Consider the following 17,044-nt stretch of genomic DNA (forward strand, 5'->3'; position numbering starts at 1 on the left):
ACTCATGGTAAGCTATAGGCATATATAGGCCTAGAAAGTTACTGAGGTTTAACCTGCAGATGCTTACATCTGAGGTGCCCTTAGTACAGTCTAAGCTGATGAGCTTCTACCTAGTCCACTGGGCTCCTGGAGGGCACTAGAAATGTGATCATTTGAGCTCCTCTGGGCACACGGCCACTTGGCACTGAGCATGGGTTGCCTCAGCAGGACCACCTGCCCCTGCCTCCCTCATGCTGCTGCTGCCTGTGGATATCACACCACTGCCAGTGCTGCAGCTGTCCTCCTGCACAGCTTGGGTCCAACCCACCAGCAGTGTTGGACTGAGATTTATTGGAGCTCTGGGCAAACAGAAAATTGGAGGCTCCCCACAGCCCATTATAAACATGAACGTATGGACTCCAGCGGGAGGAGGGGCCCCTTCCTTTCCTGGAGCTGCCGCTGTGAAGGGCAGGCCAGGACTCCATGCCCCGCCAGGGATGGGGGTGAGGTGGCACATGCCTACCTCTCCTCCCTGCTCCCTGCCCTCCTGCCACATCCAGAGCACATCTGAGCAGGGCGAGGGCAGATGTGGGCTGCTGGCTGTGGGTTTGGGGCTCTCGGCTCTGTTGCCTCTAACTTGGGAGCCCTGCGCCAGCTGTGTGCCCACTGCCCATCCAGCAGCAGAGGGCACAACTTGTTGCCCCCACTGCTGCTGGGTGGGCAGAGGGTGCGCTGTCACTGCAAGGTTCCCAAGGAAAAGGCAGCAGAGTGGAGAGCCCCAAGCCCACAGCCAGCAGCCCACATTTGCCATGTGCACAAACATGTCCCTCATGCCACCCCTAGTGGGTGCATGCAGCAGCAGACAGCTTTCCCCCCTTCTTCTCCGCGCCCCCTGGATGAGCCACCCATGGCTCCATTCTGCTTTTTGCAACACCCCAGATCCCATGCACCACCATGGCTGGGCAGCATGGATGACTGGTGCCTCCCCCACCAGGGGGAAGGTCCCAGGGGTGCACTTCTGGTTTCATGGCTGGTGCTTCCAGGGGGTGTATGGCCAATCTTAGAGGCAGCCCCTATGTGTCGCCAATGCTGGGCAGTGCCCACAACCCCTGCCCCACTCTCTTCTTCAACATAGGGACCTCAATCTGTACCCCCTGCACCCTTCCATCTTCCACACCCTTTCCTCACTTACCTGCAGGGAGTTGCTCTTCATGCTACTCAGCTGCATTCCTGCCCGTGTGCATGCATGTGGCCACACACATGCATGCAGTGCCCCCTGTGGCTCACTCTTGGCAGCCCCAAGCAGGACCCCTTGCAGGCTAGAACGCTACCCACATGCACAGGGAAACCCGCCGTTTCCCAAGAGAACCCAGGCATCAAAGGACCCCTGATTAGCAGAAGCTGCTGGGGCTGGGCCCTGCAGGCCTGTGTGTTAATCTGCCTGTGCCCACAAGGTGCCCCATGGGCTGGATCCTGTTGGTGGCCTTGAGGTGAGAGTGACACCCCTTCTTTAAGGATATTGTATTTGGCTTTTCTCTATGACAATACAGGATAGGACGAGGAGCAGTGGCTGCAAGCTGCAGCAGGGGAAGATTACGTTGGATATGACAGGATGCTGTCTGACTAGGAGGCTGATCAAGCATTGGCATGGGCTCCCTAAAGAAACTATGGACTCTCCATCCTTAAAAGTTTCCAAGAGCAGGTCAGATAGACACTTTTCTGGCATGGTTTAGTCAGGGATGCACCTGCCTCCAGCAGATAACTGGACCCATTTTGTGAGGGTCTCTTCCAGCCCTGCTTCCCTGTGATGCCATAAGCTCCACCCTGCCCCTTCAGGCTCTCTCTCTAGGGACTCCCTAGAGGGTTCAGGACCCTTTCATATATTCCTGTGATCTACTTTTGGGTCTTTACCCATGAGTTGAGAAACGCTGCACTACATGACCTCTTCCGATGCTGTCTGGCCCTACTTCTGTATTATGTATTCTGTGGTATGTATTATGAATTCTGTACTATCTGTACTATCTATTCTGTATTCAGTACTATGTATTATGTACTATGAACTGCATTATGTATTTTGTACTATGTCCTGTGTATAATGTATTCTGTATAATGTATATTATGTATTCTGTAACTATGTATAATGTACTATGTATTATCTATTCTGTACTATTCTGTACTACATATTCTGTACTATGTACTGTATTATGTAATTTTTGCTATGTACCATGTATTCTGTAACTATGTATAACGTACTATGTATTAAGTATTCTGTACTATTATATACTATGTATTCTGTACTTTGTGTTAAGCAATCAGGACTCCTGGTAGAGATGATATCCTTTATTAGACCAACACTAATCTTTGTCTTATGTATTCCATACTATTCTGTACTATGTACACGCAACCCCCGCTTAGTGCTCTTAATTGGTTCCTGAAAATCCAAGCATTCAGCGAAACGAGTGCTAAGCGAAACCGAAAGTATTTGACGACACAAGATGATGACTGCAGTTGCTTTTAATGACGCAAGATGGTGACCGCGAGCGTTATAGCAAAACTCGCTGACTGCTAAGTGAAACCAGGTATCAATTTAAAATGAGCGTTATAGTGAAAGAGTGCTAAGCAAAACAGAGTTCAGTGAGGGGTTGCCTGTATTTTGTACTATGTGTTACGTATTCTGTACTACGTACCCTGTACTACTACGTACTATGTATTATGTATAATGCACTGTGTATTCTGTACTACTATGTACTATGTAATCTGTATAATGAAATAGTATTCTATACTATGTATAATGCAGCTATGTATTCTGTACTATGTATTCTGTACTACTGTGTACTATGTATTCTGTACTATGTATTACAGTATGTATTCTGTACTCTGTACTACGTATAATGCACTATATATTCTGCACTATGTACTCTGTACTATGTACAGGCATACCTTGTTTTATTGCGCTTTGCTTAATTGCGCTTCGCAGATATTGCATTTTTTACAAATTGAAGGTTTGTGGCAACCCTGCGTTGAGCAAGTCTATCGGCGCCATTTTTCCATGATGGTTAGCCTTTTTAGCAATAAAGTATTTTTTAATTAAAGTATGTACATTTTTTTAGACATAATGCTATTGCACACTTAATAGACTACAGTATAGTGTAAACATAACTTTTATATGCACTGGGAAACCAATAAATTCGTGTGACTCGCTTTATTGCGGTGGACTGGAACCGAACCTGCAATATCTCCGAGGTATGCCTGTATAATATACTATATATTTTGTACTATTATTCACTATGTATTCTATCCTCTGTACCCTATGTGCTTTGTACTATGCAGTCTGTACTCTGTACTACGTATAATGGTCCATGTACGCCATACTCTGCACCATTCTGGACTATCAGTCACTACGAAGCCCATGCTCTGTACTGCGTATTCTGGAGAATGTGCTGCGTATTGTGTACCCTGTACTCTGCATCCTCTGTGCCGCACTGTCTCCTCTACTCCGGGCTCCGCACCGCGCCCTCCGCAACCCCCACGCTCTGCTCCGCACCGCCGGCGACCAACCCCCGCCCCGGAGCGCGGGCGGCCCGCGGGGCGGTGCTGGGCGGTCCCAGGCCGCGGCGGCTCCGGGGCGCCAGGTGGCGCCGTGCCCGGGGCGCTGCGGGGCGGGGCGGGGCGGGCGCTGCTCGCTCGGTGGAGGGGCGCTGCGGGCGGCGGCATGGGGCTGTGCCTGCCCTGCCTGGGGGGTGCCGCCGAGGACGTGGTGGAGACGCCCGACCCGGTGAGTGCGGGGCAGGGCAGGGCCTCGGTCTCCGCCGCCGCCTCCCGCCGCTGTTTGCTGCGTCGTGCCCCCCCTGCCCCGCCGTGTCAGGTGATCCCGGCCAGGCCCGGCGGGACCCCCCGCGCGCCTCACCTCCGTGGGGGTTCAGGGGGTCATTCCGGCCCGGGGAGCCGAAGGCTGTGATTCAGCACGTGGCCTTGCAGGGGAGGCTGAGGGGACGGGCTTGGTTTCAGCCCGGCGGAGAGAAGCGGGGATTTCGTAGCAGCTTGAAGGGTGGCTGCACCGATGGGGCTGGGCTGGCCCTCTCCCTGGTGGCAGGTGACAGGGCGAGGAGCAGTGTCTCCAGCGGCAGCCGGGGGAGCTCAGGTTAGAGATACGCGGGTGGGAAGGGACCTCGGGGGGCCCATCTAGTCCAGCCCCCTGCTCAGAACAGGACCAGCCCCAGCTGGATCATCCCACCCAAGACTTTGTCCAGCTGGGTCTTAAAAACAAGCCCGCACCTGCGCTCCTATGCTGAATTCATCTGCTTCTCCCCTTAACCACCTCCCTGATCTCCCAGCTCCTGCTGCCCTTCCAAAAAAAAAAAATAAAGATCTGTCGGCACCCTGGGGAGACATTTAAGTTGCAAATGACTGGAGGTCTGTCATTCTGGGGGGGGTGTTTCATGTCAAGGACCCATGTTGGCAGGGGCAGTAGGAATCAAAAGCTAGTGGGGGGACAGAGAGTCCATCACTCACTACCTCTTGATTCCTACTGCCCCTGCCAACATGGGATACTTGACATGAAACATCTTCCTTAGAAAGCAGATGAATTAAGCAGAGGAGCACAGGTGCGGGCTTATCCCAAATGGGGTGAGCCCCCATTCCCTTTGCCAGTCCCCTCTGCAAGGAGGCAAACATTGTAAGTGATTAATTGTTTTGTGAAATGGCATGCCATTAAGGTTGCTGACAGAAATGAAAAAAGAATGGCGCTTTACCAGAAGAGGAAGCACATTAGGTTGACCTGGCTGCCCAATGTTTGTATAGATCAGGTGCATCGGCAGGGCTTTTTGGCACTTTTATCTAAAGCTGATTCAATCAGCTATTCATTAAAAGCACCAAAAAGCCCCATTGGAGCTCCTGATCTGTACAGATGTTGGGTGAGCCGGGTCAAACTAATGAAATGCCTCTTCTGGGTATGAGCTGTGCTTGGTGCAGGGCTGTACCAAGCTTAAAGTGCTCATTATTTTTCTTTTTTTTTCTTTTTTATGTCTGTAAGAAGCCACAGTTCACATAAGTTGCAAAGTCACCCTTCCACACATGCAGGTAAAAGTGCAATGGGATCTAATGCATGATGCACCCAACCGCACCTCTTGTCATGCTGCACGTGCCTGGCAACAGGCACGATTATGGGATCATACATTCAGTCCCATCACGTCTTATTGCTGGAGGCAACCTTTCGCTGCTGGGTATCCCCTCAGTTGGGGGGCTTCCAGCCATGGGAGTGTTCCCACACACCCCCAGGGCTGGGGGATCCCAGCAGCTGCAATCTTCAAGGCATGAGAGTGTGAATCCCTGCTACAATCCCTAGGGCTCAGGGTGTGTGAAACTCCCCCAGGACCCTGGGGTTTTATACTAGGTATGGTGCACTTCTGCGGTTAAGCAAGAGTCCTGTCAGCTGGTGGGGCTCCCAGCCACAAGGAAGAGAGACCCTGCTACAAGTGCAAATTAAAGTTCAGTAGCAACCAGCTATAAAGTTAGTACGCATTTTCAAGATCTACCTTTATAACTGTTTGGAACTTTTTATTGTGTAATTAATACGTTACACATGTAGGTGGTCTTAAGGCAATTATGTATTTAATCATGCAATACCTGTAACATGTAGAGGGTGTTGTATAGAACTAAGACTGGAAGGCTCCTCCAAGGGGTGGATTGAGTCCAAAAAGGTTGATAACTGCTGTTAGTTGTTATTCCACTTAAAAATAGTTGGTGGGAAAGTACATCTTGCTCCGTCCTCTCATCCTCTCCCCCCCCAATTTTATCTTGGGTTGCATGGGATGTGTATCAGAGTCGCTTGAGCTCATGCTACAAACCTTTCACATGTTTTTGCCATCAACATCTATGATTCTTGATGGGGAGACGATAAAAATCCTGGAGGTTGCAAAATAAAATGTTTCCTAACTGAAAATAGGTATTTAAGAAAAAAAAATCAGTTTATACGTGTACTGTACCATTAAATATAGATTTTCTTAAATTGGTCAGTTTAAATATTTGTTGTTAAAGCTTAGAAAGCTGTTACTATTATTTTAAATTGTCAGCAAATGTGCTATGGTCCTTTGCTCATTGGGCCATAATTTCTTTAATTTATTGTATGATTGCAACCTCACATCAGAAAGCAAACAGAACAAAAACAGTGGAGTAGATCTGATCTGCTCAAAAGTACCTACTGCAGGATGAACATTTTGGAGGGATGACTTTCAAGGACAGGGTATTTGTGTCGATTTTTGGGTTGCTCTGTGAGACACTACATAGAAGCCTTACTGAAATTAAGTCATTTCACATGGGTCATCAGAGATCCATCGAACAGTAATCAGTCTTGGTTGCTAGTATCATAGGTGCTAATCTTCCAGCACAGTTTCTGAGGATGGGCCTCTGCATTCGTGTGGAAGGCCAGAAACTTCTAAGTCAGTGGTACTTTCAGGGAGTAGAAGATGTCTGTGTTAGGGAACATTATAAAAATGAGCTTTTCTAATAAGGGGGGTATAGTAGAGCCATTTCTTGTGAACATGCATATATAGCAGAATTGTGTTCATGTGCTGGTAGCAGTTTTGGCATCAGCTATTTTATAAGCAAAATAGGAATGAGCTTTCACTATAAGAGATTCCTCAAGGTTTGTTGTTCAAAATATTTGTGCTGCAAATATCCTCATGAGATACATGCCTCATTTTTGTGGGGCTCTCAGGGGAACCACTGTTTTATATAAAGACCTCCTATTTCTTTCTTCAATGACAAAAACATTTTACAGACTTTCTTCTATATCCTGTGCCATATATATGAAGTCAGTTGAAATACAGATGTGTAACAGATATACCTGCACAACCCTATCAGTTGGCACACAACTACTGGACAGTTTCAGAGTGGCCGCTACTTTCTACCATGTTTGTAACTAAAAAAGCATATTGCCTGTATGCAGTTCTCTGATAACGTTATCTACTTGTAATGGAGAGAGGGCATCTGTTTGAGTTAAGCTTAGTACTTGATCAGTCAATTTTCCTTTATTAAGAATAGCCATGCAGGAGCACGCGTAATATTTTTAGATCCTTTGTCAAAGTAATTGAAATTTTAAATTATATTCAGGTTTTTATGTATACCTAACTGTTTTGTCTAACACATTTACGTAATAGTTTGCCTTTTGATTTTCTTTAGGAAATTAAAAGAAGACAACTTGCAGAAGCTGCAGAAAAGAGGCAGATGGAGGTAACATTAAGTTTGTCAATAAAATTACCTTGTTCAGAATATTTTAAAATAACTAATAGTATTAACATGGAAAATGGCAGGTGCCTTCAAAAATTCAGCTGAGCAGTTTATATGGACTCTTGGCAAGAAGTATGCATTATTACATCTGTCTGTAGCAGTACTAACGTTGTGTCTATCTGATTATCTTTTGATAATGTGTAAGAATGTTTTGGATAGTCAAAGGAACTTAAAATAGTTATCTTTCTCCCACTGTCATTTAACTTTTAGGGTCCTTTGAAAATCCCTAGAATGACATAATTCTTTTGAAACCAGTGAAGAAACTGACTGGCAGTATTTTTGTGTCACGCTTTAAAAACAAAAGCTAAAAAATAGTTCTGCAGATGTTTTTCAAAGTTTTATAATCTGGTTGCTTTCATGGCAATTCTAAATAAGCTCAAAAGAGCTCAGTCTACTAGCTGCATTAATATGAGAGAACTGGAGTCACTCTGTTCCTATCACTGTAGTATCAACTTCTTGCACATTTCAGGGTGAACAGTAATTTTGATTGAAGGGTTACGTTCTCTCAGCTTCAGTGTTAAAAAAATGTAAGTAGAATGTGGAAATCCCTAAGAAGTTAGAGATATGATGTCTACCACTATTGGAACAATAACACTAGTCCATTTTGAACTGTCCTTTTTTTTTAAATGTTGTATTATATAAATTCTCCTCATAATTTGCTTATGAATTTTAAATATGCAGCTGAACTAAGAAGATAAATGAATGTGTGCATTTTATTAACATCTACGTTAGTGGTTATTGGTAAGGGCTTGTTTTGTTTCTGTTTAAAAGATCATGATTCACAGGGATGGAAGGCGCACAACTAAATAAACCTTTCTATTAAATGCGTCTTTGGTTTTTGCTGAGCTATGCAGCTGTTTCAAAAGTTCTGAAAGATACTGAGTGTGTTTTATAGTTCTTTGGCTTCAAAAGTGCTTTCTAAATGTTTATCTTTTCATCAGACAGGTGCTTTTTTTTCTTTTTAAACAGGAGAAACAGGATACAGCACTGCAGATTTCAAGTGCGTGTGTGTGCGTGCAACTTGTACAAGTAGTCTTTTGATTCCAATAGTAATATGTAAAATGATGTGGGTTTAATTTAGGTGATTGCGGGTGCAGAGCTGCAGTACATTCCAGAGATGTTACCAGTATAGCTCTACTTGCAGTTTCATATCTGTGAAGCGCCCTGGAGATGCAGCATATATCAGTGAAAGGGGTGGAATTCAGAAAGACTGGCCACTATAAGTTATGTCCAGATAATGGGAATTTCTGGGATATCTCTGCATTTTTAGGGGTGATTTTTTTTTTCAAATGCCTAACAGCTACATCAGCAAAACATAGTAACATAGGGCACTTACATACATGCAGGAAGCACATAAATATATGTGTTCTAGCAGCCTCACCTGTCATGTGTATCAGCAGTGCAACACACCTCCACGGCAAGAAAATGACAGCGATGTGCTTTGAACTAAAACATGTTCAAAGTTCTTTAGTTCATACCATTTTCTCAGCAGGGAGGCGCTCTGTGTCGCTGATGCATGTGTTTCCGACACAGCGCTGGGCACTTTTAATTAGCATAGCTCGCTAATTAAAAGTGCCCGGCGCCACATTGGGAACACATGTAAAAATACCCCTAGATCTGCCCTAAGTAACTGAATCATATTAAGTGAGTTGGTGTCAAAACTGGAATTAGAACTAAGACTTCCTGTCCTGAGCTCCCATCATGCCTGAGCAGTTGCACTGTAATTCTGTGCAAGTGAAAGCTATTCTAAAAACTGTTCAGATTACCCTGTTTCTTTATTTGATATTTTGTATTGCACTGACAGCTTTATGCCTTTTCACATTACAGCTTTGTCTGTTGGCTTGCCTTGGCGCAGTTCTCCTTTGGCTGTCATCGTCAGTCAGCAGCACCTTCAGTTTATACTGATGGTCTGTTTTTCTTTCCTCCCAACACAAGTTTGACTTCTTCCCCTTTGCTCAAACCATAAGACCATAACCTGAAACAAGGAACTAGAAATGCATTAAAAAAAAAACCCTAGGGAGACCTTGGTGAGGGGAAAAAAGATAATCATATTCCCATTTTGGATCCTTCCATTCTATAGCCCCATTATCACTGCATCAAAGTGCATCACAGTATTTTTAATATATGTATGTCATCATCCCCTGCCCCCCCCACACTTTAGAAAAGTATTAGTATCCCCATGTTACACAGAAAGATTCAAAGCAAATGAAAACTTTAGTGACTTAACCAGTACCCCATACAGTGTTGCCATATAGCATGAACTGGACCCAGGTTTTTCACAGCTCTGCTAGCACTCGAGTTACTAGTCTATCTAGTTTTTATGCCCATTAGAGTCCTGTTGACTTAATTCATAGTTCAGCACATCAAGACTATAGATTTGGAAACTCAGTATTTTGTGTCTTCTGATGCACTTACAGTAAATTGTAATAAGACTTCCTCGCTAGCATTCCTCAGTTAGCTATTGCATGTACTCTAATTGCAGGCATCCATTTGGTAAGAAAAGAAGTTGGACCAGTGAACTTATAATAAAATAACAATTTTGTTTATTGGAACCTGCTGACTGCCTGGACCATTGCTTTTAAATTGGTTAGGATTTTGATGGTGAAGGCAAGAACATAGAGAATATGTCAGCAGGAAAAATTTGGGATTAAAACGTATGGGGCTTATAGAAAGGGGAAAAAGATTTAGTTCTACAATTTGGATATAAACCATATGCATTTAATCATGTTTAAATTATGCCCACCTGGATATACATATAAAATGAAATAAGAGAATGCCCTATGGCCAGCGCTGACTAACACTTACAATATGAAAAAGCACCTTTAAAAATTACCCTGCTGTATTACATAATAGTGGTATTAGTTACTGTTTCAGTACTCCTTACACAAACCAAAACCCACCAAATAGTCGCCAAGATTTTATTTCTCTGGAAAATAAGGGGACTGAAGTATGTACATTTACCCAACTTTATTTCCCCAAAGGCCTCCTCTCGGGGTGTTAAAAACCCTTTTTCCGTGGAGCAAAAGAAAAAGAAACAGGAAGAAATGGAAAAAAGACTTGCATCTTCAGGCTCTGTAGGAGAAGGAGGAGGACTTCGGGTAAGTTTTAACATTTACTTAATGTTAAATCCCTTTTAAAATATTTTGTTTTAACCTTTTAACTTTTTCTTCCTTAGGGGAAGTATCTGTACAAATCAGGGAGAGGATAAATACAAATGAACTGAATGCAGCTGCTCCTCATCCACTTGTATTGTCAATTACTGACAATTCCACCATCCTCATCCCTAGAGCCCATAATTTGAGAGTGCTTTTCAGTTGTTTTTTCTTCTTTGACATATTACAAATATCCAAATCATGTCACTTTTGCCTTCATAATATTTCTAAGAAGCATCCTCTTCTTTGCACTCCCAAAGCAAAGACTCTTGTTCATGTCCTTACCCGTCATATTGATTATTACAGCTACTTCCTCTTGTGGCTCCTCCAACAGCCATTTCACCATTCTCACTCCAATCTGTTCAAAATGTATCATGATCCTGTTATGTCATACTCTTCTTTGAATTCAACTAGTAAGTCACCCTTTTGAACAACGGAAGTTCAAGCATTATGACCTCATTCTAAAGTTTCGTCACAAGTTTCCTCTGTACTTTGCCATTAATATTCATAGGTGTCAATGCACATGCTCCATCCACGGTGTCATGTGTTAAAGTACCTCCACAGTCATCTTGAAGTGCAGGGACGTGGGGGCTGCTGGAGCACGTTAATTAGTACGTTCTAGCATTACCTGCTGGATTAATTGAGTCTGCTCTGAGGCATGCTAATTAGCATGTGTTGAAGCAGAAATCTGGCACATGTTTAGGTTCCCCATCAAACTACTCATTTATCCTCGTGTCTCACAATTAACTTAATCCACGTGCTCTCTGACTATAGGATACTTCACCTGATTTATAAGATCAGTCCGTCTTTCAAATAGCTTATGAAGGTGCTCCTTTTTTCCTCAGTTTACAAGAAATTAGGCAACCAAATAATTTAAGCAGCACATATGTATCTTTTGAAAGCTTTATGTATTTTTTACAAACATATGTATATGTTTTTTTAAAAGGTCAGAAAATGCAGTCTGTATGTATATACTGATTGCATCTCCTGCCCATATTTGTAGAATATGATGGCTCTCCTTTTCAGGTTTATATACATGGCACAGTGCAGTGCTGTTCAAAGACACTCAAGATACGTTGTGTACCAGCTAGTTTGGGTAGCAGATGCTCTGCCCAGGCTAATATGCTTTGCTTCTGGTACCCACACTATCTCACTCAGTGATAGCTCAGGTATCTCCATGTGGCTGTGGGCCATGCTATTTAGTTGTACAGTCAGATTGTGAATTCTTTGGGACAGGGGCTGTCATCTTGTTTGTGTGGACTAGGCTAAGCAAATTGTGGTTCTCTGCTTTGCACAAAAACATTACTGATGAGTTTGAATGAAAAAACACTTGAACTGTAAGAAATTACTGTCAATTTACTGCATATATGTATGTTTTTTTTAGTGGCAGCTTGGATAAAGAAGAATGGTTTCTGGGAAGAAGGTCAAAGTTTACTGCCAAAAACTTGCCAGTTTCTGCAGCTGAGTGGAATCTATTCATTGTGTGGCTTTTGCTGTTGTTTGCATATGAAGATTGAGCTGTACTTTGCCATTGTAGCAAGGCCAGTGATAGAACTGTAGATCAAGAACTTTTTCAGACAAAAACCTCAGAATGTTTAAAAAAAAAAAAAAAAAAGGCCAAAACTTGTTACTTAAATTTCAGAATCTCCATTTGCTTTAATTTTGCATGTTTCTACTTGGTTTCTTGATGGGGTAGAGGAAATTCACTCTTGTACAGGAATGAAAAATGGGGTTGATGTATGATACTTCTGCTTCTGAAACAAACTGTATGCACAGCGTAGGAAATCATAATTGATTTTCTTTTCAATATTTAAAGTTCTTCAATTAAACTTTTCTGCCACAAAAGCTTCTTTCCAAAATATTTGTAATGAAATAAATGTACTCCTGTCCATCTCTTCAGTTTCCTACTTCTAATGATTGGTGAATCATTTAGTGCCTTTAAAAAACCCCAAGAAACTACTTGGATAAGCTTGGCTTCTGTAAACGGAAACATTTTGTGATTCTTTTCTTTTAAAATTTATTTGTAATAATCCCTTTGTATACTCATACTAAGGTGTAAATATTTTATTATGTGGTTTAGTTTTGGTTTTCTCTCTTCCCTGATTTTCTAATTATGGATTTTTGAGTGTATAAATGTATTTGCTATGAATTTACAAACACACATGCTGGAAGTTAACACTAATTATCTAAGCAACAAAAACTGTTGGCTAAATGCTTTATTTTGTACCATTAGAGGGCAATGCTGTGCTTCTGAATATGGTGGAAAACAGAAAAAGGAAAAGCCTCTTAGGTCATCTCTTGGATGGTTATTTCCTAAAAGCTTCTGTACTATCTGGGTGGTTTAATTATATATAGTAAAATAATACTTGCCAAGGACCAGAAGCACTATTACTGTTCATTTGTATCCAGTGCTGCCCATAATCCTTTTCCCGAATGTGAGACTGCTTTTGATTATGTAAAGCTAACTAAACTATGGTGTATTATGTGACCAGCTTTCAAAACTAGGAGTGACCTCAGGCTACCATTTTAATAGATGAGGGGAATATATTGCAACAGGATAAATTCTAAAAGCACAGTTTTTATTTTTCCCTGGAGCATGTTAAGTTTGGCGTCAGTGTCTTGCTGATTCTGTTTTTGATCCAGTTTAGATTCTGGAAGTGTTAGTTCAGTTAAGTAGCCCATCTTTCTCCCTGGAGGGCTAAGCATAGTACTGCTCCAGACTTATTTGAGAAGTCCTCTTGGAAAAAAAAACAACATTTTGGTTTTTGCCAAATAATTCATGATGCCAGAAGGAAATTTTAAAAATAGTATATTAATATTAGTTTAGTGCCAAAAACTGTGGACTTGACAGAATATAATAGAATACCCTTGTCTTTCCTCGTGATTTGGGGCATTTGTTCTCCTCACTGTTTTATTAGTGTGTGTCACTGAATTAGGACTCAGTGGAAAGTAGTTTGTTACAGAATCTACAAAAAACCGTGTGTCATAATTAATCTGTAATGTGACTTTCATTCTGGGATTCCTAATGCACCAGGCATCCTACAGTGTGGTGTGTGCTCAGAGGCTATTTATGTTATTGAAGTGTCACTTTGCTTAGTTCTTGGAATTTATGATTGGTATCCGTTGATTAGCATCTTGCAAGAGAAATGCTACCACTGCTTTTCTCAAGCAGGAGGAGGAAAAGAGACAATTGATACGCATTCAATGGCGTGTCCCACATGCTAGGTGTGTCTACAAATTGCTGTATGGTGACGGTAGTACCATGCTGTGATTTAGTACTTGCTTGAGGGATCAACCCATGTGATTGCTATGTTACTGTAGGGCGTTGCTACATCACCACATCACCATAGGATGAGGTGTAGACACACCCCCTCGGTGGGTTCTCTAACCACAGAGCTGTTAATAAAAAGGGCACCTGCTATAGCTCCAGGTTATAAGAAAGGGCTGGAGCTGGCACTGGTGCCTACTGCAGGACAGGATTTGAAATTGTGAATCCCAACGTTGGGCACCTAAGCCCTGGAAAGGGGCAGAACTTGGAACATTCCCTTCTTCCTCTATCCCTACTCAGTGTGCTTATGTCTGTAGAACCTATTCTACCTAGAGGTGCATCAATAAAGATTTTCTTGGCTGATACCAATAGCTTATTATTAACCAACCATATAGGCCAATACTGATCCAATAGCCAATATTTAGTAATAAAGCTCAACAAATAAGCTTTAGTTCAAGTGACCCACTGCCCTCTCTAAGCGTGGGTATGCTGATACAAGAGATACAGCAGCACTTTAATTAGAGCTGCTCTCAGAGCGACTCTGATTAAAACATTACTCCCGCCCATTCCCAGAGCAGTGCCACTTGAAGCCCCTGCCATTCAGGCTAAGGCTGGGGTGGCAGTGGGGGGAGGGATTGTGGGGCTATAGCCATCCCAAAATTTGCTGTAGCCCCACCCCCTCCCAGCACCGGTGCTGCCTACCCCACATAGCTGAGCCTGCCTGCCCACACAGCTCTGCTGAACCTGCGAAGGTATGGTGCTCCCAGCAGGGGTGGCGCCAGCCTCTTCCTGATAGGAAGCTGTGCCAGGGCTGGGCTCACAGTTGGCAGGAGTGGAGTGGGCTCAGCTGCATGGAGAGGGCAGTGGCAGTGCTGGGAGAGGCGGCTATGGGAGAGCTAAGGTGAATTTTGGGGTGATTATAGCCTCCCCCCTCCCCACCAAGTCCGCGACTCGGCAAGAGGTAACCTGGGTGTCCAGGGGCCCTGACATAATTAATTATCGGACAACATTATCAGCTACAACAGCCAAGAAAAAGCTGATAGCTGATAATGTTCATTTTCCTTTTATCGGTGGTGATCCAATTCCCAACCGGTTTATCAGTGCACCTCTAATTCTACCCATATGGGGCCTAACTTTGGATTCTGGTGCCTGCCTTTGATGCACTGTAGCTCTCACCAAATAATACTAAGCACCAAGGTCATCTTGTAGAAGTAGATCAAGGCCATGAAGATCAAATACAAGTATTAACTTTGACTTACAGTATGACCATAATTTAATTAAATCATTGTTTGCAGGAAGACTTCAGAATACATTTTTTGTCTAATGCAAAACTGATTTTATCAGGTCCTTGTATATTGTTTAGAATCATGTACTGCTTTATATTCATAAGAATGAGAACTACTTATAAAACCAAGATGAATCCTGAAATAGAACCTTAAATTTGAAACAGTGATGTATTTAAACATCGCATGAAGAAAGCTTTAATTATACTGTGTTACGTTTACAGCCATAAGAAAGAAAATAATTATTTTCTTCTCTGGTATGCTGTCCCTTACCGTTGCTTCTGCCACCTTAGATTTTTCCATGTGTAAAGCCTTTCTCTATGTCCAGTGTTAAATTCTTCATATTTTTAGGAGCTAGAGTTTGTTCACACCATTGGCTAATGGACTGCTACAAGGAGAGGCCATGTCCTTAGAAGTAATTGCTCCAATATACCCAGCAAAAACACAAGCTTGGGACAGTTGTACAGGGCTTTTGCCTTAACAGAACTCTGTGAGACAGAGTAAAATGTCTCTATTGCCAAAGGCAAGCTTTTTGTATTGTATTCTATATCACTGCCCTGCACAAGAATTGTATTTGATTCATTGTTTAAAGGCTGCCATACAGAAAACGTCAAGACGGTAGTCCAAGGCCATCTACTTTGATTGTGTCTTGGCCGCTTCCCTCTGCTGCCATGTTTTCCAAACCAGGAATTTGAGAGAGGGGAAGAGACTAGTTTTGCTGAGCAGTGGAAAATGGAGAGGTGATTCAGTTGTAAAAAAAACATTTTCTGAGGACTAGGGCTGAACTTATTGCCATGTGCAAAAAAGGACTGGCTGGAGAGACAGAAAGCAGGAAAGAGTCTGCTAGCCTGAAACACTGAAATCTTGGATTCATGGAAGGGTGCAACCAAACTGTGTGCCGGGACTTAAAGACCTGTAAGTCTTGAGTACCAACAGTAGTTTGAGAAGTCCATGTTTCTCTCTCCTGCCCTGTTGTTTCCAAAGGGGTTAATCTAAAAGTTTAGAGAGCTTGTAGCCTAGAGACACAGGAAAAGAGCATTTTTACACTAAAGTCACTTTTATATGTACTCCAGGGGACGCTGGTGGTGTCAGGAAATGTATTTTAGTTTTAACAGTCCACAGAATATTAGGAAATTCAGTAGCTTTCATTTATAAAAATGATGAAAACCCAGTAATGCAACCTCAGTACACCTAGTTGCTCTTAAATCTTTCATCGAAAACGGTAGAGACTGCTACTTGTTAAAAATTATAGCTTGGAATTTAGACTTGGGGAAGTTTTATCATAGGCTAAAATGATGCACTACTTACGAGGATGAATTACAGACTACATTCCTGTGGCCATTTACATACGTTACACGTTTGGAGATTAAATACGAAGTGTCATGCTCCTAAAGGTCTTTAGTTGGAGAAAGTGAAGGGCAAACTGAAACTGCAGGGGTTACCAGACATTGCTTAAGCATGTAATTTAAAAGCAGGAAGTACCATCTTTGAGAGAAAGGCATTTCTCTTCCTTTGTCAAGATGTACAGAGGGGACAGCAGTGCTGGGCACAGCAGGTAGATGGAGTCACTGGATGGAGTCTTTGGAAGAAGATGCCAGATAGAAAAGACCCTGCAGAACATAAGCCACTCAAGAATTTGAGACAACTCTGGAAAAATTATTACTCAGGAGCTGTGTGCTGTACTGGGAACTCTGAGTTTCTGGGAGGGTATGAGCTTATACTATGTCAGATCTGGATGCAGGAAAACATCAAGCCTGACCAAGAAGAGATGGTGTCAATAGTTGGGCTGGGCTGCTTAACTCATCCCCCCAGTACATCCATCTCACACCTCCATTCTACTTCCATCTGGTTCTGAAATTGAAACTCAACTCTCCACAGCCTTCTTTCTGGTCTACTGAGGGAAAGAAAAGTAGAAAAAGAGTACATCAGGCAACATCTGACTGGCTGCAGCATGTGTGTTCCTGTGGGAAAGCAACATAATCTAGCAGAGCATCAGACTGTAACTCTGGAGGCTTAGGTTTTATTCCCAACTCTGCCGCTGCCCACTGAGTGACCCTGAGCACTGCACTCCACTC

At 43.0% G+C, this 17,044-nt stretch overlaps 1 protein-coding gene and 1 long non-coding RNA gene across 3 annotated transcripts in view; one reads left to right on the forward strand and one right to left on the reverse strand.

Annotated features, from left to right (window-relative positions):
- Window positions 1–4,269, reverse strand: part of LOC149871608 (uncharacterized) — a 22,973-nt gene extending 18,704 nt beyond the window's left edge. Inside the window, exon 1 of the long non-coding RNA XR_016440275.1 lies at window positions 3,887–4,269. This is a non-coding gene — a long non-coding RNA (uncharacterized LOC149871608). The remainder of the gene's footprint in view (window positions 1–3,886) is intronic.
- Window positions 3,610–12,313, forward strand: SVIP (small VCP interacting protein). Of its 2 annotated transcripts, none has more exons than XM_090032843.1 (4): window positions 3,610–3,754; window positions 7,159–7,209; window positions 10,248–10,364; window positions 11,803–12,313. In XM_090032843.1, the coding sequence occupies exons 1-4, from the start codon at window positions 3,692–3,694 to the stop codon at window positions 11,815–11,817; spliced, it is 246 nt and encodes an 81-aa protein (XP_089888969.1). In that variant the 5' UTR covers window positions 3,610–3,691; the 3' UTR covers window positions 11,818–12,313. The 2 variants fall into 2 exon arrangements, with proteins under 2 accessions (XP_089888969.1, XP_089888968.1); XM_090032842.1 differs by having other exon boundaries at window positions 3,611–3,844.
- The last annotated feature ends 4,731 nt before the right edge of the window (window positions 12,314–17,044 follow it).

Source organism: Crocodylus siamensis, chromosome 2, assembly GCF_052110815.1.
Source record: "Crocodylus siamensis isolate JL-2025a chromosome 2, ASM5211081v1, whole genome shotgun sequence".
In the NCBI taxonomy this organism is placed as follows: Eukaryota; Metazoa; Chordata; order Crocodylia; family Crocodylidae; genus Crocodylus; species Crocodylus siamensis.